This window comes from Lynx canadensis, chromosome C1 (genome assembly GCF_007474595.2).
Source record: "Lynx canadensis isolate LIC74 chromosome C1, mLynCan4.pri.v2, whole genome shotgun sequence".
NCBI lineage: Eukaryota > Metazoa > Chordata > Mammalia > Carnivora > Felidae > Lynx > Lynx canadensis.
In genome coordinates this window covers 62522464-62546757 of record NC_044310.1, presented here as the reverse complement: position 1 = coordinate 62546757, position 24294 = coordinate 62522464, and the positions used below count along the sequence as shown (strand labels likewise).

Here is a 24294-nt window from a genome sequence, read left to right as displayed (position 1 = left end):
TCTCTTCTCATTCTCATTCAGGCTTTTACTCCTACTCTAATTGCCTCCAAATGATACCATTGACCTCCATATTATTAAACTAATGGCTAATTCTCATTCCACATGCATTTGATCGAACAGCATTGTTTATTCAAGCCCTCCTCCTTCAAACATTTTCCTGACTTGGCTTCCAGGGCACATTATTCTTCTTTGTTTCCTCCCAACTCTCTGGCTATTCCTTGTTAGTCTCCTTTGTTGGTTTTTCTTCATCTTTCCAACATCGTATAAACATTGGAGTTCTCTCCTATCACAAAACTTGGCCATTTTGAAAATCTACATTTACTCCCTTGGTGATCTCATTCACCAATTCTTTGTTTTTAACATCATCTGCGTGCTGCCCTTGCTAGTTTACATGTCCAGAAAAGTCTGCTCTCTGAACTCCTGATCCTGATATGCAATCACCTGTGCAATGTCTCTACATGGATATTTAGTTGACATCTCCAATTTAATATGTCCAAACTCAATTCCTAATCTCTGACTTCATCCTTAAATTTTTTCTCCAATCCCAACAATCGTCGCTGTTTCAGTTAAGGCCACCTCCAAATACCATGGTATCATCCTTGATTTTCTCTTTTCCTCTTACACTCATGTGTGAACAATCAGCTAATTCTTCTGGTCTCCATTCAAAATATACCCTGGACCAAACTACTTTTTACTATCTCTTCCTTTTTTCAAAGAACCATGATCTCTTTAGATTAGTGCTATGACCTCCTGACTGGTCTCTCTGCCTCTATCCTTACCCCACTTTCAACCCCTTACAGTGTCTTTTCTACCCAGAAGCCAATGTGATCCTATTAAATATGTCACATTTATATCTCTCCTTTGTTCAGTCCTCGTCCCCATAGCTTCTCAAGTTACTGAGATTAACAGCAAAGTCTTAACAATGGCCTTACAGGACCCTTCACTCTCTGTCCAACTCTCTGACTACATATGCTGTTACTATCCCTCTGCTCACTACACTCGGGCCATACAGCTAGTATGTTGTCTCTGAAGGATCCAGGAATGCTCCTGCCTCAGAGCCTTAGACTTTGCTGTTCTCCCTGCCTAGAGTACTCTTTCTCCAAATGACTATGGCTTGATCACTATTCTTCAAGACTCACATGTTACTTTTTTAGCAAGGCTTTCCTTGACTACCCATTTATTTATTTTTGGTTTATTTATTTATTTTGAGAAAGACAAAGCATGAGCAGGGGAGGGGCATAGAGGGAGAGAGAGAATCCCAATAAGGTTCTGTGCTGTCAGTGCAGAGCCTGACATGGGACTTGATCTTATGAACCATGAGATTATGACCTAAGCCGAAATCAAAAGTCCAAGAGTCAGACACTTAAACCAGCTGAGCCACCCAGGTGCCCCCTTGAGTTCCCATTTAAAACTGGAATCCCACTCAACTGCTTTTTATCCCCTAACTTCCTTTCTGGCTTTATTTGTCTCCATAGCACTTATTATCATCTTATAACAAACAATTTTACTTATTTGTTGTTATCATCTTCCCTCTACTAGAAGGTAAACAGCTTAAGGGCAAGTATTTTTATATTTTGTTCACTGCTGTGTCCCCAGTGCCTAGAACAGGCTCAGAGTAGGTGATCAATAAGTATTTGTTGAAGCAATAAATGAATGAATTAGTTAATATCTTTCTACTCCCAGTCTAGGAAATTTTCTATTATACACATCCATCATTTCCATGAGGAAACATACATACAAAAATATCCTATACATTATGCTTTTTTATGTACTCATGTATGTATGTTATTTATATTTAGGTACACTATAAATTATTTACTAGATCATGCTTTTTTCATAGTAAATGCAGTGCTTTAACCATCAGTATAACTCTCTTCTACTCACCAAATTCTTATTTGCATTAGAATATTAAACCTATATGAATTGAAGATATAAAAATAATGATGAAGAACTACATTTAAAGTGCCTCTTTGTGATTACCCAAAGAGTCAGAATTGAGTCAGGATATATTTTAGCTGCCAATAATGGAGACTTGCTTTTAGTCTGCCAGACATTAGTGTATCTACTGACCCAAGCCATATTTTTATGCATTATGTTTTTTGTTAACTGCCAGCATGGTCCAGACGTGTTTTGCAAGCATTTTTTTTTTTTTAATTTTTTTTTTCAACGTTTATTTATTTTTGGGACAGAGAGAGACAGAGCATGAACGGGCGAGGGGCAGAGAGAGAGGGAGACACAGAATCGGAAACAGGCTCCAGGCTCTGAGCCATCAGCCCAGAGTCTGACGCGGGGCTCGAACTCACAGACCGCGAGATCGTGACCTGGCTGAAGTCGGACGCTTAACCGACTGCGCCACCCAGGCGCCCCGAGTTTTGCAAGCATTTAAAGGACAGACTATGATCAATTAGGATACCCGACCTCAATGTGACCTTCATTTTTAGCTAATTATATGTTGATTGCTACTAATCAGCACCCTATTTGAAGTGAAAAAATTGGTCTGATAGATTGGAAGAGTAAAAAGCAGTAACTGTATTGTTTTTTAACAGCTCATTTGTGTCTGGGATGAAATTTGATGTGATTCTCTTTAACAAACTACATTTTGCCATTTTAATTATTTTCTTGTATATGTTGCATACACAGCATTTTTAATATGTAGTATACATTGTATGTATGTATACTACATAATACAGAACTCATCATGGTCCCAACTCAGTAGTTCCTACTGTCATTTAGGCCTGTGAAAGCATTAGTACTTTCAGTGTTCATTTTAAAAATCCATTTAAATGTACCCAATGGGGGAACTAGTGAAGTTACCTTTCAACGTCCTATAACTGTCAAAGTCTAAATGTCTGTAAAGTATCTCCCAATTTGTTAACAGTTTGTTCAGCTCAGCTCCAATCAGAATGAAATTTTGACATTTGCATTGATAATAAGCTTAGCCTTCTTCTAAAAGATATGAGCATGCTGGATGCTTTGAACGTCCCTAAACAGTTCTTTGCCTTTTGTAGAAAGATACCTGTGAAACTTCAGTATTTCATCTAGAACTGTGTGAGTGTGTGTGTGAGAGAGACAGAGAGCCTATGTATGTATGAGGAACTGACAAAATGCATACAGAGACATGAATGTAGAGACAGGTTGTTTTGCCTTGTCAGAACGTCTAGAAGAGATTTAGACTGCTGCTACTACAAAACATTATTAACTGTGGGATTTGAGGTATCCATTTAGTTATTCACCTCCTACCTTAGCTGTGGGCCTGACACCAAAAATTTTTGTAGACACTAGAAACATGACCCAGCAGATAGCAAAGAGGTGTCAGCTCAGTAGCAGTGGATTGAGCTAGAATCTGGCCAGTCGGGTTACCAAAGCACAGCAGGGAGATGGAGCAAGTCAGAGCTGAGAAGGCTTTCCTGAGGAGCAACTGGAGATGGAGGAGAGAACGAGGACCGCAACTTTCATGGTTAATAGGATCGTTGTTTTTTGTTTTTGTTTTTGTTTGTTTTAACTGCAAGCAAAAACAAAGTCAACAGACTGCATCTTCTTGGATTCTGCTTTCTCTCTGGAGTTTCTAATTGGATTTCAGTCATTCCACATCAGCTCTGTGGACTACTAGCACAGTGATCTGGTTTGGCATTAATAGGCCCCCTAACTAAGTTCATTAATGTAAAATGATTGCATTGGTAACCTCTCTGTCCACAGTTGACAGAGTGTTGGTTAAATGACTATGATAATGATTGCCTGCCACATAGCCCTAATTTTGTTGGTTTCTTATGGTAATAAATACTCCTATTTTGAGAACTGTTGTTGATAATTCACTGTCACTGATAGTAATTAGTGGAATAAGTTATCAATATCTGGAGCATTTTTAATCATTATTTTATCTATATGTAGGAAAGGAAGCAAGATTCTAACCCTGAAAATGCATAAACTACATAGGCAAAATTAATCTTGCATTATACTCTTATCTACTAACTGAGAGACTAATAAGAAAATATTTATTAAAAGTCCATTACTGTCTTGTGGTAGTGGTGACATTAATCTACACATGATAAAATTGCATAGAACTGTATGCTCACACACACACACACACACACACACACACGAGTGTGCATAAAACTGGTGAAATCTAAAGGTTAGTGGATGTAACAGTATCAATTTCCTGGTTGTGATATTGCTCTGTAATTGTGCAAGTTACTACCATTGGGTGAAACTGGGTGAAAGGTATGTGGAATATATTATTTTTCACAGCTGCAAGTAGATCTATAATTATCTCAAAATCAGAAGTTAAAAACAGTTCCATCATTGTACAACATCTGATTTGTTTAACACAGATCATTACTAAAGGGCAAGGAGTAGAGAGTGATAACTAGTGCATGACATTTTATTGTTTACATAAATTAGAAAATTGATTTAAGTTTCTAAGTTTCTTTATAGTGGTGAATAACTTAGAAATCTAACCTTATGGATATTTCCTTGATTTGCTTAACTCAATTCAGTTCCCACCACTGTGTTCCTTTTCTTCATAGATCTGTGTCTCCAAGTGCCCAGAAAAATTTTTAACCTACATGGAAATACAATTTACGTACAGAACAAACAAAAACTATTGGACGTACTACAGCCAGTTCTGCAAGTCCACTTTTGTTAAGCCTGCAAAGGTATGTGTGTTTAAGCTTAAAGCTAGAGAAGAATTTAACTTTTGTTTCCTTTTTTTTTTTTTATTAAATTTTTTTTTCAACGTTTATTTATTTTTGGGACAGAGAGAGACAGAGCATGAACGGGGGAGGGGCAGAGAGAGAGGGAGACTCAGAATCGGAAACAGGCTCCAGGCTCTGAGCCATCAGCCCAGAGCCTGACGCGGGGCTCAAACTCATGGACCGCAAGATCGTGACCTGGCTGAAGTCGGAAGCTTAACCGACTGCGCCACCCAGGCGCCCCTAACTTTTGTTTCTATCTCAAGTGTAACATGAGCATTTGTAATGGACAAGCTCCCAAATCTTCTAAGAAATGCTTAGGTACTGTTCCATTAAAACACAAATGCACATGTACATACAAACATACATACACCATTTATAGTATATCATTTTGTAGATTTGGGGAGTTAGCAAAGACTCGTTAAGTCTGGTAAGTTAGCTTTAGTCCCCGAAACCAACAAATTCTCTACTTGAATGAAGTGTATGCTGTGAAGATCTAGGAGTTAATGTCATTCATTTTATTAACGTCACCATTTCATTAATGTGGTGATGAAGATCCATGGCTACTTAGTAACAAGTAGCATTTTACTTTCAAACCCAATTTGATAATTATTCATTAAAAAGAACCCTCAAACCTTATCTAGATTTGAGACTTATAAAGGAATTCTAAAGCCTTATTATGTTAAATGGTATTAATGGCTTCTTAATTAGAAAAGATACTGTTTTTCCAGAAACAAAATCCAAGACTTAGAGATTCAGAATGTGACTAAGACATAGATACATGCTTTCAAAGATGTGCCTTGGTTTCAGTGGGTCTGGTTTTATTATTGACTTGAATTACAGTTAGGAAATTTAAGAGTGTTTGTCAAAAAAAAAGTATGGGTGTGTGACAATCCTAAAATCCCTCTTATTAGGAGAGTAGTTTGGAATAATGAGATAATTATGGAGTTAAATTTTTAAAGGACACAGTTTTTATACTGAAAATAAAAGTTGTCATTACATAGCCTTTGAAATGCTAACATACTCTCCCTTCCATTTTAGACTCTCACACAAGTTTTACTGGATGATGATTGTCCAATAGCGATTTTTCCAAGTAAACCATGTAAGTGGTTTTTATTTACCTTCGAACTCATAATCTACCAAACAGTTATTTAATTCAGTTCCCTTATTTCACTATTGAAACCAAGAATAGTTGTATGACTGGCTTAGTGTCCCAGAGTTAATTAGGAAGAAGCCAAAGCTAAAGCCCATTGTCACTCCAGCCAGGGATATTTCCATTGGAGCTCTGTTAGTTTTGGGGTTTTGCTATGTCAACATACACAAAAAAAGATTGAAGATTGATTTTAAAAGCCTAATAAGATTGATTATTTGGTGCTCTGTGAGCACATGTAAGCACACAAGGATGTAATCTTGCACACTCGTGCCTGAAATCAGCCTAAGAATTTGTTCAGAAGTTGCCTCAGGAGTGAAAGTGGGACATACATTTGTCATATAATTTGAAATTTAAAATGTTTATGTATCTCCTAAATGAATCAATATTTTATATTTTTAAGATTTATAAATTTTATTTAAAGTTTATATAAAATTTATCTAACTTTTTTAAAAATGAAATAATCACTAATTTTCATTTCTAACAAATATAATCCTAACTACAAAGAAGAATATTTTTACATAAATATGTCCGGCACAATGTTATCTGGAAGAAACAAAAATAAAAAAAAAAAAAGAATAAAACACTCTGATATCCAAGAACAAGAATGTACTTAAATAAATTATGATGTATTCATTAAATGGAATATTTCAGAATTATTAAATATAAGTGTTGTATGTATACTATAATGTTAAATAAAATTTTATATGCATTATAATGACAAACATATATAATTAAAATAAACAACAACAACAAAAAACTATTCAAAGAAAAAGATCACAAAGAAATATGCCAAAATAGTGTTTTGGAGGTGGCAAAACTATGGGCATTCCTCTCTTCTTTCTTCTTTTTTTCTATTGAAGTACAAAGGTATCCTTTTCTATTGGAGTAGAAAGTCAGGTGCCATCGAAGTAGCTACCATCAAACACAATGTCTTACATGCCCCCCATCCCTTTTCTTTGGGTCATTGAGGACTCTGAAACAAGGTCTTGCAAGCAACTACATTTTGCCAGGAAGCCCCCGAGCAACAAGTGTCGGTAGCCAAGAACAATGTTACAAAAAGGTAAAAATGAATCATTAGTCATTGAAGATAAAATGGATATGAAAGTATAAAACATCCCTGCCCTTACAAGTACAGATTGGTTAAATCACACAATATAAACTATATACTGGGGATTCAAAAATGAATAAAGCATAGTCCCTCACAGTATAGTAAAGGAGACATTATGGTAAACATTTCAATCAACTTGTATTCCCTCAATAGGGGACTAAGTATAGTACTTAATGGAATAGTATGCACCTAATGAAATTTACTCATTTAAGAGGTTATAAAAGAAAATAAGTAATATTAAAAGGAAGAAACCAGGGAAAGCGCTGAATTTGTTTTATGGTTATGACTCTCGAAAAAATTTCAAGTAGAAGAAAAACAGGAAGGAAATACATCTAAAAAATTAATAGAGTTTATTGTGGGTTGTAGGACTATGTCTTGTTTTGTATCTTCCTTCATATTTTCTCTACTTTCCAAATATAAAATGAGCACATTTAGTGATTGAAACTAACCGACTGGATGAAATTGCCCAGAAAAAGGTTAGGGGACTTTGTAGGTAGAAACAGTCATCTTTAAGGAGTGGAGAGGGGAAGAAAATACAGAAAGGCTGAAGGGAGGACAGGAGAGAATCTGGGAATGTAAACCAAAGGAAGAGCATTTCAAAAGGCAGGAGTTGCCTACCATGTCAAAGACAGAAAAGTTAATTCAGTAGCAAATAGTGCTGAGTTCCGTTATGTACCAAGCACTGTACTAGATAATGGGTTCAAGCAAGATGAAGACTAAAAGATATGTGGAGGTTTTGGCAATTAGGAGACCATTGAGATCACTGGGAGGCCAGTTTCCTTGTAATGATGGGGGAAGAATGTGATTGGATTGAGAGGGAATAGAGGCAGCTGGTGGAGGCTACTATGTCAAATTTGCCAGGGAAGAACCAGAGAGAGGTGTGGAGGATACTGAAGCAATGGGCCATGTTTTAAATGCTACAGAAGGTGGGTGTGGGTAGACAAGAGATCATTTTAAGCCAGAAATGTCAGGAAAGGCTTGGGAAACACCTATTTCTTCTTTCCCTACATCAACTGCTTTAATATTTTCAAGTTTAAACTTCCTGCAAACCCATGCAAATCTGTGATGCTTCTTGTGCCAAAAAATATAATAATGATCCATTTCTGATTTCTCTTCCCCCCTCATTTAAAATTGGGGTTTTGAAATATTTTTAGGAATACAGATATGTAAAGAAACAAGGATTCTATTTAATCAAAATACGTGTATAGAAGATTTAACAGTGAGGTAACTTCTCAGAAATTGTGGTGACAGTCCACGCTTTGTGTGGGGACAATTTTGATAGCTTTAGAATTTCTATTTCCAGCTCCTCCAAAAACCCTGTGAATGAGAAAGCTGGAAGGGAGACAAATTATTAAGACCTCACAAATAAAAATTCAGTTGTCTTAATAGCCTAAAGTTTGAACTTGTTCTTCTTTCTTAAGGAACTGTTCACGAATCTCCGGTTTTCAAAGTTTCACTCAAGGAATATCTAGAATTTTTTTTAATAAGAAAAAGTAAATTTAGTCATACAAGTAAATGAAGCCTTTTTATTAAAATGCTTTTACAATGTTAGATACGTTATCAATATTACTCTTTTAAAACCTGTGCTGTGCATCTTACTTATTGGCTGCTTGATGAATGTACCATGTGCAAAATAATCAACAAGTTTAGAGTGTAGCTTCTGATTGTGATCAAATTTTCTATCTGTATCAGTCTTAGAACCATCAAAAGGCCTTCCTGATCATCAAGTAATGGGCGATTACCTATGTTGAGCAATTTATACATTATCCAGCAAAAATTTGATTGTAAAAGAAAGCTTAAGAAAAGGAGAACATCACATAGGAAGACGTAGAAAAGTGATTACCATAATTTTACTTTTTTACAGTTCTCCAGAGATGTTTCCCTGACTTCTCTACTAAAAATGGCACTCTGACAGTAGGAAATAAGACGACATTTGAAGATGGAAGTGGAAAGACAAGAAATGCTATAGAACTCAGGGCAGCTGCAAAGTATGTTTGTTTACATTCTTATTTTTAGTTTGGATGTATTCTGTTATCGTGCACAAGACTAAAGCTTCCATTAGGTTAAATGTTATAAAGGAAGAATTATGTATTATTATGAAATATACGTGTCACTGTGGATTGGAGAAATTGGTGTATATTCATTAAGAAAAGCAGGTAAAGGAGAAACCAAAGAGAATTAGAAAGAGGAATGATGTTTTTCAAAATGGTTAAATCTCTCATTATTAACAGGTATAGAAATGAAACCTCAGTAAGCATATTGGAAGTCCTTAACATTATTTGTTGAATCAACACAATAAAAAAAACATGCTTTTTAAATCACTATTTAAAAAAATGACTGAAATAATAAAACTGCCAGATGTTGTAAAGGGAAGAGGGTCTTAGGAAAGGCTGTTTCAGAACCATATCAATTTCTACGTACTAACTACAGTGAAGTCAATTTACTGTTTCCCTTGCTGTACATATCATGATGTTTCAGGTTATTGGGGAATATAATTCCCCGTGTGCATCCATTCACGTGTGTGCACAAACACACAGAGTATCACTGCATAGCTCAGTTGTTGAATTAAAAGTGAAAAATAAAGATATTCCAAAAATATATTTCTGTTCCTTGAAAGACTTTAGTAGTCCAAGTAGAATAGTGCAGGTCCTACATATTTAAAATGTCATAGCAACATGGATGGATTTCACAAATATAAAGCTTTGTGAAAGAAACCACAAAATAATAGTACAAGTACAGTTCCATTGATAGAAAAATTTAAAAATAAGCACAACTAAATTAAATTATACTGTGATGCCTATATAAGTGTTAAGACTAAAATGAAAACTAGGGAATTATTATCATAAAAGTCAGGATTGTGGTTACCTTAGGGGAAGAAGGGGTGTTGTAACTGGGGCACATGGGCAAAGGGGCAACAGGTTGTAGTTAAGTGCGTCCTCTTTGATAACTGATGAAACCAGACACTAATGATTTGTGGACTTTTCTGGATGTGCCCCATGGTGCCTTCCTGCTGCACAGCTCTCAGAGGATTAGAAAAGGGAATTAAGGATGATGTTTATTCTTGACTCTATGGATTTTGTAAGTTAAAGGCTAATCTTATTTAAATTCATTTCTTATAGTGAGGTTTCTGCAATATTGAGGACATGTCATGTACATTGAAAAGGATCTGTTCACCATTCTTGAATGTCACATTCTCTGTGTGTGTAGCTATAGCCACCTTTGTAGTCTACCAAAATGACATCTCACATATTGTTGTGGCTGGGGAAAGAGTGACTTTTGATAAATGATTTATAAAAATGTTTTGAACAGCAGCTTGCAAAACCCTTTTTATCATAACATGAACATTTCTGTTTAGTGGTGATCAAAAAATAATTGATCTTTTCCTTCTTTGAATTCAGCCGTGTCAATAAAATACTTGATGCAAGGACAATTGGAATGAAAATATTTGAAGACTATGCAACAACTTGGTATTGGATTCTCCTGTAAGTGAAAACATTGGTTTCTTCTCCAGCCCCAGTCTGGTTTTGTCCTTGTAGAACTCTTTCTTCAAATTCCCCATCCATATTTGTGAATAAAAGGTTGACTCAAATCTTAGTTCCTGCCATTTTCTTTTTCACATAGGATGAAGATGGGGCAAAGATATCTGGAAATATACCCAGTGTTACAAAGGTTATAAGAATATAAATTTGAACTCTGTTCATTAAATTACCAATAAAAGTATAAACATACATATAATATACTTCAAGTCGTGCAGGAACAACATCTGTAGTACATTTGCTTCCTATCATATGCTACAGTGGATGTAGTCTTATTTGTCTGGTTCTATTTTCTCATTTATCTTTCCATTGCCCTCCAAAGGATCATTTTTATTTTTAAACACATCCTTTCCATGAAATGTTTGTTATTACCATTATCAAAGGTCACTGTAGTTATGCAGAACTGAAAAAAAATGTATGAAGGGAGGAGAAGATTAAAAATTTGCAGACATATGATTTGCATTCCTGAAAGGTAAGGGGAAATGCAGTTACTCTACTGAAGCAGGTACATGTGTTTGGTATATCTAAGGCTGTTGTTACTATCTGGCTCTTATGACTTAAAAGCATATATAGTTCCCTAGTGATCAAAAAACAAAGAGAAGGGCGCCTGGTTGGTTCAGTCGGTTAAGCGTCTGACTTGAGCTCAGGTCATGATCTCACAGTTTGTAGTTTCAAGCCCCACATTGGCCTCTGTGTTGACAGCTCATAACCTGGAGCCTGCTTCAGATTCTGTGTTTCCCTCTCTCTCTGCCGTCCTCTGCTCGCCCTCTGTCTCTCTCTCAAAAATAAATAGACATTAACAAAATTAAAGAAAAAAAAACCAGAAAACTTCTTTAGATAATTATAAGGCCCTTTACAACCTGGTCCAACTAGTTTTCCAGATTCATCTCCACCCATGTTGCTTGGTTAACCCTATATTCTCAACACGTCAAATAGCATGTGCATTTCTCAACTTTTGTGTCCTGGGCAACTCCATCTCCTTTAAAATGAGCTTTTGTGTAATTTATGAAGTCTTTCTTGACTTCTTCAGATATAGTTAATTTATTTTCCTTCTGTGTTCCTCCTACCCACCTATCCACTGTGTGTATGTTGCACACATGTGCGTACCTATACACACACACACACACACACACACACACACACACAGCTATCATCTATATAGCACCTAGAATTTTGTATGTTATTTACCTGGTTCTTTTTCTCTGATAAACTCTGAACTCTTTACAGTGGTAACTCTAACTCACCTCCATTTTTCTAACTCCTCAGGCAGTTCTTGGAACATAGAAGATGCATAAAAAATGTGGGTTCAAGGAACAGTTATATAACCACTAGGAAAATAAGAGAGAGAGATTTAACAATATGGTGCTTACTGAAGTCAAAATTGTAATGTGTGTAAAATACTAGTGACTAGTTTGTAGAGCTGTAAAACTAGATAGTTTTTTGAGAGTTTACTCACTTCAATGCTTTGTCTTAAACACAATAATTGGTATCAGTGTTTATCAGTATTTCAGAATATCTCTCCATAGCAGAGAGTATAGTCTATACTTGACAGGAGTTAAACTGGTTCCTCTATTGTCAGACTCAAATATTACTAGATAAGTTACACATTTCTTCTTTATTTTGGGCTTTTCAATTACTATCTGAAAAAAAGTATGCATTATGGCAGACCTTCCTGTTCACCTCATTCCCAACACACAGTGAAACCCTATGTAGACACCACTCACACCACTAGAACCTAAATACTCCCTTTATTTCCAACTCTTTTGCTCTCCATCTGTCTCATAAATATAAAGCCAAAGACTAATGTGCTGGCCCTTAGTTTATGCAGTTAGAATTTTATGAAGGAATTAAAAACACAATAGACAGTTATATTTCATTTTTCTCCCTAACCTTTTTGAATATTTGCCTTGGACTAGGTCATAGAATAATCCTTCAAACATATTGAATATTTAAGCATTAAAGTATCTATTATTTAAAATTTTTTTTGATATTTATTTTTGAGAGACAGAGCACGAGTAGGGGAGGGTCAGAGAGACAGAGACACAGAATCTGAAGCAGGCTCAAGGCACAGAGCTCAATGTGGGGCTTGAATTCATGGACCGTGAGATCATGACCTGAGCCAAAGTTGGACACTTAACCAACTGAGCCACCAAGGTGCCCCGAGTATCTGTGATTTTAAAAGGGCATGGCTTGTATATAGAAAGAATATGCAAGAATATGACCTGAGAAGTTACTTTGATACAATGCTGTCATCTATCCAGTGACAACAATTAAGATTTTTTAAAAGATAATACTTGGAAGATGGTGGCATATGAGGATGCTGGCCTCACCTCATCCTGCTAATCACTTAGATTCCACCCACATTGGCCTAAATAACCCAGAAAACCACCAGAAGACTAGAAGAATGGACTCTCTGGACCCAAGCATAGACAAGAGGCCCACGGAAGAGGGTAGGAAGGATGGAGAGGCGGTGTGCACCACACGGACTGGCGGGAGGGAGCCGGGACAGTGGAGGAGCAACTCTCCCTGCAAGGCAGAGCTCCCAAGTCTGGCTTGCAAAAGGGGAGGGGTTGGACTGTGTGAGTTCTGACAGCCAGTGGGACTTAACATCTGGAATGTTAAAAGTCAACAGCTCTGCTCTCAGAGAGCAGGGAGGGTGAGAGGACACTGGGAGGGAGAGTTGTTGAGCCCTGGAAGACAGAGCTCAGCTCAGCGGGGGAACAAAGGTGCTGGCAGGCACAATCTGCCTCTCCCACACCCCAGCCAAAATTCCAAAGGGAACCAGTTCCCATCACCGAACTTGCTTGTACCACGCAAATGCCCAGTGCTGTGCTTCTGTGGATCCATGCCTCCCACGGGTCTGCTTCCCTCCCAGTGCTGCAGGATCCCTCCCAGAGGGGACCATCAATGGCAAAGCAAGCTAAGCCTGCCCCTCCTGCCCCTGTGCACCTTGCAGATCCACCCTAGCTAATGCATCAGATCCCATCGAAGCAGCACCATAAGCCTGGCAGTATGCAATTAGCCCGGACAGGGGCCACACCACTCCACAGTGAGTCCTGCCCCTGGGAGAGGGGAAGATAAGGTACACACCAGTCTGACTGTGGCCCCAGCAGTGGGCTGGGGGCAGACATCGGGTCTGACTGTGGCCCCACCCACCAACACAAGTTTCTCCGGAGAGCACAGGGGAAGTGCCCTGCAGTTTGGAGCCACCCCAGGCACTACCCATATGATGAAACGGAAGAATTATCCTCAAAAGAAACTCCAGAAAGTAGCGACAGCTAACGAATTGATCAAAACTGATTTAAGCAATATGATGGAACAAGAATTTAGAATAATAGTCATAAAACTAATCACTGGGCTTGAAAAAAGCATAGAGGACAGCAGAGAATCTATTGCTACAGAGATCAAGGGACTAAAAAATAGTCATGAGGAATTAAAAAATGATATAAGTGAGGTGCAAAATAAAACAGAGGCGGCCATAGCACAGATGGAAGAGGCAGAGGAGAGAATAGGTGAATTAGAAGATAAAATTATGGAAAAAGAGGAAGCTGAAAAAAGATTTAAAAAATCCAGGTGTATGAGGGGAGAATTAGAGAACTAAGTGATGCAATCAAACAGAACAATATCCATATCATAGGAATTCCAGAAGAAGAAGAAAGAGAGAAAGGGGCTGAAGGTGTACTTGAACAAATCATAGCTGAGAACTTCCGTTATCTGGGGAAGGAAAAACGCATTGAAATGCAAGAGGCACAGAGAACTCCCTTCAGATGTAACTTGAATCCATCTTCTGCACAACGTATCATAGTGAAACTGGCAGATTACAAGGATAAAGGGAAAATTGTGAAGCAGCTAGAGATAAACAGGCTCTAAATTACAAAGGTGGACCCATAAGAGTAGTGGCAGACCTATATACTGAAACTTGGCAGGCCAGAAAGGAATGGCAGGAAATCTTCAATGTGATGGACAAAAAAAAATATGCAGCCAAGAGTCCTTTATCCAGCAAGTCTGTCATTCAGAATAGAAAGCGAGATAAAGGTTTTCCCAGACAAACAAAAACTGAAGGAATTCATCACCACTAAACTAGCCCTACAAGAGATCCTAAGGGGAACTCTGTGAGTCAAATGTTGCAAGGACCACAAAGTAGCAGAGACATCACTACAAGCATGAAACCTAGAGACATCACAATGACTCTAAACCCATATCTTTCCATAACAACACTGAATGTAAATGGACTAAATGCTCCAACCAAAAGACATAGGGTATCAGAATGGATAAAAAAAAAAACAAGACCCATCTATTTGTTGTCTACAAGAGACTCATTTTGGACCTGAGGACACCTTGAGATTGAAAGTGAGGGGATGGAGAACTATCTATCATGCTACTGGAAGTCAAAAGAAAGCTGGAGTAGCCATACTTATATCAGACAAACTAGACTTTACATGAAAGGTTGTAACAAGAGATGAAGAAGGGCATGATATAATAATTACAGGGTCTATCCATCAGGAAGAGCTAACAATTATAAATGTCTATGCGCCAAATATGGGAGCCCCCAAATATATAAAACAATTAATCACAAACATAAGCAACCTTATTGATAAGAATGTGATAATTGCAAGGGACTTTAATACTCCACTTAAAATGGGTAGATCATACCCTATGACCCAGCAATAGCACTGCTAGGAATTTACCCAAGGGATACAGGAGTACTGATGCATAGGGGCACTTGTACCCCAATGTTCATAGCAGCACTCTCAACAATAGCCAAATTATGGAAAGAGCCTAAATGTCCATCAACTGATGAATGGTTAAAGAAATTGTGGTTTATATACACAATGGAATACTACGTGGCAATGAGAAAAAATGAAATATGGCCTTTTGTAGCAACGTGGATGGAACTGGAGAGTGTGATGCTAAGTGAAATAAGCCATACAGAGAAAGACAGATACCATATGGTTTCACTCTTATGTGGATCCTGAGAAACTTAACAGGAACCCATGGGGGAGGGGAAGGAAAAAAAAAAAGAGGTTAGAGTGGGAGAGAGCCAAAGCATAAGAGACTGTTAAAAACTGAGAACAAACTGAGGGTTGATGGGGGGTGGGAGGGAGGGGAGGATGGGTGATGGGTATTGAGGAGGGCACCTTTTGGGATGAGCACTGGGTGTTGTATGGAAACCAATTTGTCAATAAATTTCATATATATAAAAAAAAATGAAAAAAATAAAATAAAATAAAATAAAATGGGTAGATCATCTAGACACAGGATCAATAAAGAAATAAGGGCCCTGAATGATACACTGGATCAGATGGACTTGACAGATATATTTTGAACTCTGCATCCCAAAGCAACAGAATATACTTTCTTGAAACTTGAAATCAACCACAGGAAAAAGTCTGGAAAACCTCCAAAAGCATGGAAGTTAAAGAACACCCTACTAAAGAATGAATGGGTCAACCAGGCAATTATAGAAAAATTAGAAAAAAATATGCAAACAAATGAAAATGAAAATAGAACAATCCAAATGCTTTGGGATGCAGCAAAGGCAGTCCTGAGAGGAAAATACATTGCAATCCAGGCCTATCTCAAGAAACAAGAAAAATCCCAAATATGAAACCTAATAGCATACCTAAAGGAAATAGAAGCAGAACAGCAAAGACACCCTCAACCCAGCAGAAGAAGAGAAATAATAAAGATCACAGCAGAGGGGCGCCTGGGTGGCGCAGTCGGTTGAGCGTCCGACTTCAGCCAGGTCACGATCTTGCGGTCCGTGAGTTCGAGCCCCACGTCGGGCTCTGGGCTGATGGCTCAGAGCCTGGAGCCTGTTTCCGATTCTGTGTCTCCCTCTCTCTCTGCCCCTCCCCCGTTCATGCTCTGTCTCTCTCTGTCCCAAAAATAAATAAACGTTGAAAAAAAATTAAAAAAAAAAAAAAGATCACAGCAGAAAACAACAATATAGAATCTAAAAAAAACAGTAGAGCAGATCAATGAAACCAAGAGTTGTTTTTTTGAAAAAATAAACAAAATTGATAAATCTCTAGCCAGGCTTCTTAAAAAGAAAAGGGAGAGGACCAAAATAGATAAAATCATGAATGAAAATGGAATTATTACAACCAATCCCTCAGAAATACAAACAATTATCAGGGAATACTATGAAAAATTATATGCCAACAAACTGGACAACCTGGAAGAAATGGACAAATTCCTAAGCACCCACACACTTCCAAATCTCAAACAGGAAGAAATAGAAAATTTGAACAGACCCATAACAGCGAAGAAACTGAATCAGTTATCAAAAACCTCCCAACAGGGGCGCCTGGGTGGCTCAGTCGGTTAAGCGTCCGACTTCAGCTCAGGTCATGATCTCACAGTCCATGAGTTCGAGCCCTGCGTCAGGCTCTGTGCTGACAGCTCAGAGCCTGGAGCCTGTTTCGGATTCTGTGTCTCCCTCTCTCTCTCTTCCCCTCCCCTACTCATGCTCTGTCTCATGCTCTGTGTCTCAAAAATAAATAAAAACATTCAAAAAAAAAAACCTCCCAACAAATAAGAGTCCAAGACCAGATGGCTTCCCTGGGGAATTCTACCAAACATTTAAAGCAGAGATAATACTTATCCTTCTCAAGCTATTCCACAAAATAGAAAGGGAAGGAAAACTTCCAGACTCATTCTATGAAGCCAGCATTACTTTGATTCCCAAACCGGACAGAGACCCAGCAAAAAAGAGAACTACAAGCCAATATCCCTGATGAATAGGGATGCAAAAATTCTCAACAAGATATTAGTAAATCGAATTCAACAGCATATAAAGTGAATTGTTCACCATGATCAAGTGGGATTCATTCCTGGGCTGCAGGGCTGGTTTAATATTCACAAATCAATCAATATGATACATCACATTAATGAAGGAAAAGATAAGAACCATATGATCCTGTCAATCGGTGCAGAAAAAGCATTTGACAAAATTCAGCATCCTTTCTTAATAAAAACCCTCGAGAAAGTCTGGATGGAAGGAACATACTTAAACATCATAAAAGCCATTTATGAAAAGCCCACAGCTAATATCATCCTCAATGGGGAAAAATAGAGCTTTTCCCCTGAGATCAGGACCATGACAGGGATGTCCACTCTCACTGCAGTTGTTTAACATAGTGTTGGAAGTGCTAGCATCAGCAATCAGACAACGAAAGGAAATCAGAGGCATCAACATTGGCAAAGATGAAGTCAAGCTTTCAATTTTTGCAGATTACATGATACTATACATGAAAACCCAACAGACTCCACCAAAAGTCTGCTAGAACTGATACATGAATTCAGCAAAGTTGCAGGACACAAAATTAATCTACAGAAATCAGTTGCATTCTTATACGCTAATAATGAAGCAACAAAAAGACAAAGAAATGGATCCCATTCACAAATGCACCAAGAATCATAAAATACCTAGGAATAAACCAAACCAAAGATGTAAAAGACCTGTATGCTGAAAACTATAGAAAGCTTATGAAGGAAATTGAAGAAGAGACAAAGAAATGGAAAAGCATTCTGTGCTCATGGATTGGAAGAATAAATATTGTTAAAATGTCAATACTACCCAAAGCCATCTGCACATTCAATGCAATCCCAATCAAAATTGCACCAGCATTCTTCTCGAAGCTAGAGCAAGCAATCCTAAAATTTGTGTGGAACCACAAAAGACCCCGAATAGCCAAAGTAATTTTGACGAAGAGGACCAAAGCAGGAGGCATCACAATCCCAGACTTTAGCCTCTACTACAAAGCTGTCATCATCAAGACAGCATGGTATTGGCACAAAAACAGACACATAGACCAATGGAATAGAAAAGAGATTCCAGAACTGGACCCACAAACGTATGGCCAACTAATCTTTGACAAAGCAGGAAAGAATATCCAATGGAAAAAAGACAGTCTCTTTAACAAATGGTGCTGGGAAAACTGGGCAGCAAAATACAGAAGAATGAAACTAGACCACTTTCTTACACCATTCACAAAAATAAACTCAAAATGGATAAAGGACCTGAATGTGAGACAGGAAACCATCAAAACCCTAGAGGAGAAAGCAGGAAAAATCCTCTCTGACCTAAGCCACAGCAGTTTCCTACTTGACACATCTCCAAAAGCAAGGGAATTAAAAGCAAAAATGAACTATTGAGACCTCATGAAGATAAAAAGCTTCTGCGCTGCAAAGGAAACAATCAACAAAACTAAAAGGCAACCAACGGAATGGGAAGTTATTTGCAAATGACATATCAGACAAAGGGCTAGTATCCAAAATCTATAAAGAAGTCACCAAACTCCACACCTGAAAAACAAATAATCCAGTGAAGAAATGGGCAGAAGACATGAATTGACACTTCTTAAAGAAGACATCCAGATGGCCAACAGGCACATGAAAAGATGCTCAATGTCACTCCTCATCAAGGAAATACAAATCAAAAGCACACTGAGATAACACCTCATGCCAGTGAGAGTGGCTAAAACGAACTAATCAGGGGACTATAGATGCTGGAGAGGATGTGGAGAAACTGGAACCCTCTTGCACTGTTGGTGGGAATGCAAACTGGTGCAGCCACTCTGGAAAACAGTGTGGAGGTTCCTCAAAAAATTCAAAATAGATCTACCGTATGACCCAGCAATAGCACTGCTAGGAATTTACCCAAGGGATACAGGAGTGCTGATGCATAGGGGCACTTATATCCCAATGTTTATAGCAGCACTTTCAACAATAGCCACATTATGGAAAAGCCTAAATGTCCATCAACTGATGAATGGATAAAGAAATTTTGCTTTATATACACAATGGAATACTACGTGGCAATGAGAAAGAATGAAATATGGCCTTTTGTAGCAACATGGATGGAACTGGAGAGTGTGATGCTAAGTGTAATAAGTCATACAGAGAAAGACAGATACCAGATGTTTTCACTCTTATGTGGATCCTGAGAAACTTAACAGAAGACCATGGGGGAGGAGAAGGAAAAAAAAAGTTAGAGAGGGAGAGAGCCAAAGCATAAGAGACTCGTAAAAACTGAGAATAAACTGAGGGTTGATGGATGGTGGGAGGGAGGGGAAAGTGGGTGATGGGCAGTGAGGAGTGAGGAGGGCACCTGTTGGGATGAGCATTGGGTGTTGTATGGAAACCAATTTAACAATCAGTATCATATTTAAAAAAATTCTTAAACAAAAAAAGATAATACTTAGAGACAATGAACTCAATAAATGTACCAAGCTGTGTTTCTATGTTTGGAAACTTAAAAAGAGCATCAGAGTTATCTTCTTAATGGAAGCATCATCCAAATTTCTACTCTTATGAGTTCTGTTTAATGAAAGTAACAAGAGGAACTCAATATGACTATAACCTGGATATATGGGTGGGATGGGGGAGAAGCATCTCTACTAGCTCAAACTCCAGAAAGAAATTAAAACAGAAAAAAAATAGTCATGCTGCTGATGGCTTGATAAAGTCACATGGCCCAGGAGAGACAGAGGCCTTATCATGGCTCCATATAATGACCCATAGATCACTGGGGACCTGAAATATATGTCTGGTGATAGGCATCACAAACTATTAGATAATTACACCATAATAATGACTACAAAATCATGGGTTCAGGAACTATGTGAGGACAATTATTTTTCTTTTCTGCCCTAAGACTGCCCTCTTGCTTCTAGATAGTTCTGTTACATAAGGTTTCCTCCCATCAGTCAAGAGGTAGACAGAACAGCACAAATTATCACGGATATGTTTTATGACTTAGTGAGATGTGTGGAAGGGAAAAATATGGCATGGGCAGCTGTGGCAGATAGGCCAAAACTGTGGATTGGAGGAATTGTTTTTTTCCTTGAATAATGGTTACTGCCAGACTTCAGCTTATCCAGGTACACAAAGATTGACTCAGGTATGAAGTTCCTGATGGTCCTACTGTTTCATATAAAAGTCTTAATAGGAACTATTGTTTATGCATTTTAATATTATAAATGTTTCTATAGCTAGGTAAAATAAAGAGAATGATTTTGAATAGAAAAAAAAGTGTTATCTTGCTGTTAACATTATGTTATGTTTAGCACACTTGGCCTCCTTTATGTATTGTCTTCTCTTTCCTCTAGTGGCCTGATTATCGCCATGTTCCTTAGTTGGATGTTTGTGATACTCCTGAGATACATAGCTGGATTACTCTTCTGGGTCTTCATGGTGGGTGTGATTGGAATTATAGGTTATGGTAAGTATCACTCCTTTTAAAATCACCAAATGTCAAAGTAGTCCTTTTCTTGGACTATTATCAATTTATCAATTTATGGCCAGTATCAGTTACCAGAAAGCATTTTACTTGCAGTGAATTTAATTATTCTTTACTCCCCTACCCCTAAAGTGTTAAACTGAGAAAAATTATATTTTGCATATATTATTTCTATAACTTTTATCTTCTTTATCTTGAAAAAAAGTGCTGTCAAAATGTTCTACTCTTTTTCCTTAGTGACCTTTGGTTTCATGCCTCATAGTTATTAAGAAGGAGATAAAAAGAATACCTTTCAGGCTGATAAAAAATATTTCAGACAACTTATTTTATTCCTTTAAATTTTCTGTCTGGTCATAGGCTAGGTCTGCATAGTTACAGAAGTGTGATCTATTTTTCTCTTCGAACACAATACTTTTAACACAGGTACTGTCACACATTCTAATAATTGGCCCGTACTCCATAATGAGGCATCACCCTCTAGAGTCAAGTATTCTGAATTACACTCTTTGGGTGGAGGGTTACTGTATATAAAGGTTGAAATCTAATGAAAAACTCAGTCACCTCAAAAGCAGTACAGGTACAGTGTGAACACCAAAAAAGGCACTAAAGTCTCTCCCAAGGAACAATATAACACTTATGGCAGTTTCCTTTTAGTCTGCTAATACATATTTGGGTCAATATATGAATATTTGAGATGTTTCTATTCAAGTGATTTCCCCTACAATACCATTTGGATTGACAATGTAGTTTTATGGTAGTAGACACAAAAAATAGCAAAATTCTTATTTTTGTCACTCGAAGAACTTCACACATATCCATATAAGAATGCAGTTGAATCTCCCAGTTCTGTGGTTAGCCTGAGTTCTAATCCCAATTCCATAACCTATAACTAAAGAACTTTGGAAAAGTTTCCTAATGATTGTAAGACCCAATAATGTTCCTTATTCGTAACCTTAGCACAATAATAGTATCTCCATCTTACAAGATTGTGAAGATTAAATGAGACAATGAATATAACGCTCTTAGACCAATACCTGGAAAACAGGAAACACTCAATATGTGTTGGTTTATTGTTACTGTCCTCCTCGTTATCCTCAGTAGGTTTCTAGACAGTTGTTACGTCTCTGTAGGTATTCTTTATCTGCTCCTACTGTGCAGCTGCATGTGAAGAGGTGGGTCAAACAGGTGGAGGAATGTAAGAAGTGATACCCCTTAATCCAAAAACTCCCAAGAAAGCTTTTTGTTTAAAAGTCTTTTTTGTGTGTTTCACTTAGCGCTCAAAATAAACTCTGCCCTCTACCACTAGAGTCTGGGCATGTGATTCAATCACTTTTATTGTCATCAAGAAGGGAAGGACAATAAAGTCTGGTATTGATTTCACTGACTTGTTTTAGGGAGCAAGAAAAATCCGAGTTTGGCAGTAGTGACAGTTTGACAGTGGCAAGAGGGAGAAAGATTGTCAATATATCACAAGTGCAGGTGAAATAACCAATTTCAGCTCCCTGTTGACTCCCTAGGTGTAGTGCTAACTCAGCAATTAATGGTGTGGCAAATCAGCTTGAAACCATTCATTGAGTGGGGAAATGTCTAGCGAGACTGAGAAGTATAATATTACATATAACTGACCTCTGCTACTATCTTGGACAACTGACTTTCTCCACATCGTGGGAAACCAACCATTTGCTACTAATAGCCTATTTACTAAGGCAAACAACAATGTGGATGTGTCATACTAAGCAGAGAAAAAGCCAGGCTATTTGTGGGCAAGTGCCCTTGAACATCAGTGGAACAATTCTTACTGACCAGAACAAGAGTTACATAGGAGAGACTATATAACTGGGGTTATAAGCATGAATTTGGAGATTGAAAAGGCACAATCCCAGGTTCATTGCATATTAACTGTGTGACCCTCTACAAGTACATAGTCTCTAATTTGTTGTGTCTTCAACTACACAATAGGACTCTGAGTATTTCTTTCTTCAAATTTTTACTTAATTCTAATGAATTAACTAACATACAGTGCAATATTGGTTTCAGGAGTAGAATTCAGTGATTCATCGATTACATACAACACCCAGTGCTCATCATAACAAATGCCCTCCTTAATATCCATCACCCTTCTAGCCCATCCCCCACCCACCTCCCTCCATCAAACCTCAGTTTGTTCTCTATCTTTAATAGTCTCTTATGGTTTGTTCCTTTGCTCTCTGAGAATTTTTTAAAGATTTTTTTAGTGTTTATTTTTGAGAGAGAGAGACAGAGCATGGCAGGAGAGGGGCAGGAAGAGAGAGAGAGAGAGAGAGAGAGAGAGAGACACCAAATCTGAAGCGGTCTCCAGGCTCTCAGCACAGAGCCTGACATGGGGCTGGAACTCATGAGCCATGAGATTATGACCTGAGCCAAAGTCAGACACTTAACCCACTGAGCCATCCAGGCACCCCAGACTCTGAGTATTTTTTTAAAATAATGTACATATAGTGTTTAGCTGCTTAGCACATAATAATTCCTCAATAAACAATCTTGGTTTACACAGGAATGGATGTTGAATTTTGTCATGTGCTTTTTCTGCATCTATTAAGATGATCCAAACAATTTTTATCTTTTCTTTCATTAATTTCATTAATGTGGCACATCACATTTATTGATTTGTGGGTGCTGAACTATCTTTGCATTGCTGGAATAAATCCCACTTGATCATGGTATATGATATTTTTAAAGTATTGTTTAATTCAGTTTGCTAATATTTTGTTGAGGATTTGTGCACCTAAGTTCATCAGGGATATTGGCCTATAATTTTTTTGTGGTGTCCTTGTCTGATTTTGGCATCAGAATAATACTGGCCTTGTAAAATGAGTTTAGAAATGTTTCCTACACTTCCATTTTTTAGAGGAGCTTGAGAAAGATGGTATTATTCTTCTTTGAATTTTGGTAGAATCTACCCATGAAGCCATCTGGTCCCGGCCTTTTGTTTGTTGGGAGATTTTTGATACCGATTCATTTTTCTTACTGGTTTGGTCTGTTCAGATATTCTGTTTCATCATGTATCCATCTAGGTGGGTTGTATATTTCTAGGAATTTATGCATTTCTTCTAAGTTGTTGAATTTGTTGGCATATAATTGTTCTTAATATAGTTGACACTTGAGCACCATGGGTTTGTACTGCATGGGTACACTTACATGAAAATTTTTAAAAAATCTTTATTTTTGAGAGAGAGAGAGAGAGGGAGGGAGAGAGGGAGAGGGAGAGAGAGGGAGAGAGAGAACGAGTGGGGGAGGGGCAGAGGGTTAGGGGGAGAGAATCCCAAGCAGGCTCCACAATGTCAGCATGGAGCCTGAGGCAGGGCTCGAAGTCACTAACAGTGAGATCATGAACTGATCCAAAATCAATAGCTAGATGCTCAACCAACTGAGCCACCCAGGTGCCCTCAGGTTTTATATGTGTGTGTGTGTGTGCGTGTGTGTGTGTGTGTGTGTGTATATATACACACACACACACACACACACGCACACACACACACACATATATATATATACAGTACTATAAACATATTTTCTTTTCCTTA

The 24294-nt window shown here is 37.8% G+C and overlaps 1 protein-coding gene across 1 annotated transcript in view; it reads left to right on the top strand.

Annotated features, from left to right (window-relative positions):
- SLC44A5 (solute carrier family 44 member 5) overlaps positions 1-24294 on the top strand; it is a 116012-nt gene that overhangs the window by 60092 nt on the left and 31626 nt on the right. The window contains exons 6-10 of the mRNA XM_032594087.1: positions 4524-4652; positions 5730-5790; positions 8814-8937; positions 10348-10431; positions 20601-20713. Coding sequence (XP_032449978.1) covers positions 4524-4652; positions 5730-5790; positions 8814-8937; positions 10348-10431; positions 20601-20713 — 511 coding nt within the window. The remainder of the gene's footprint in view (positions 1-4523; positions 4653-5729; positions 5791-8813; positions 8938-10347; positions 10432-20600; positions 20714-24294) is intronic.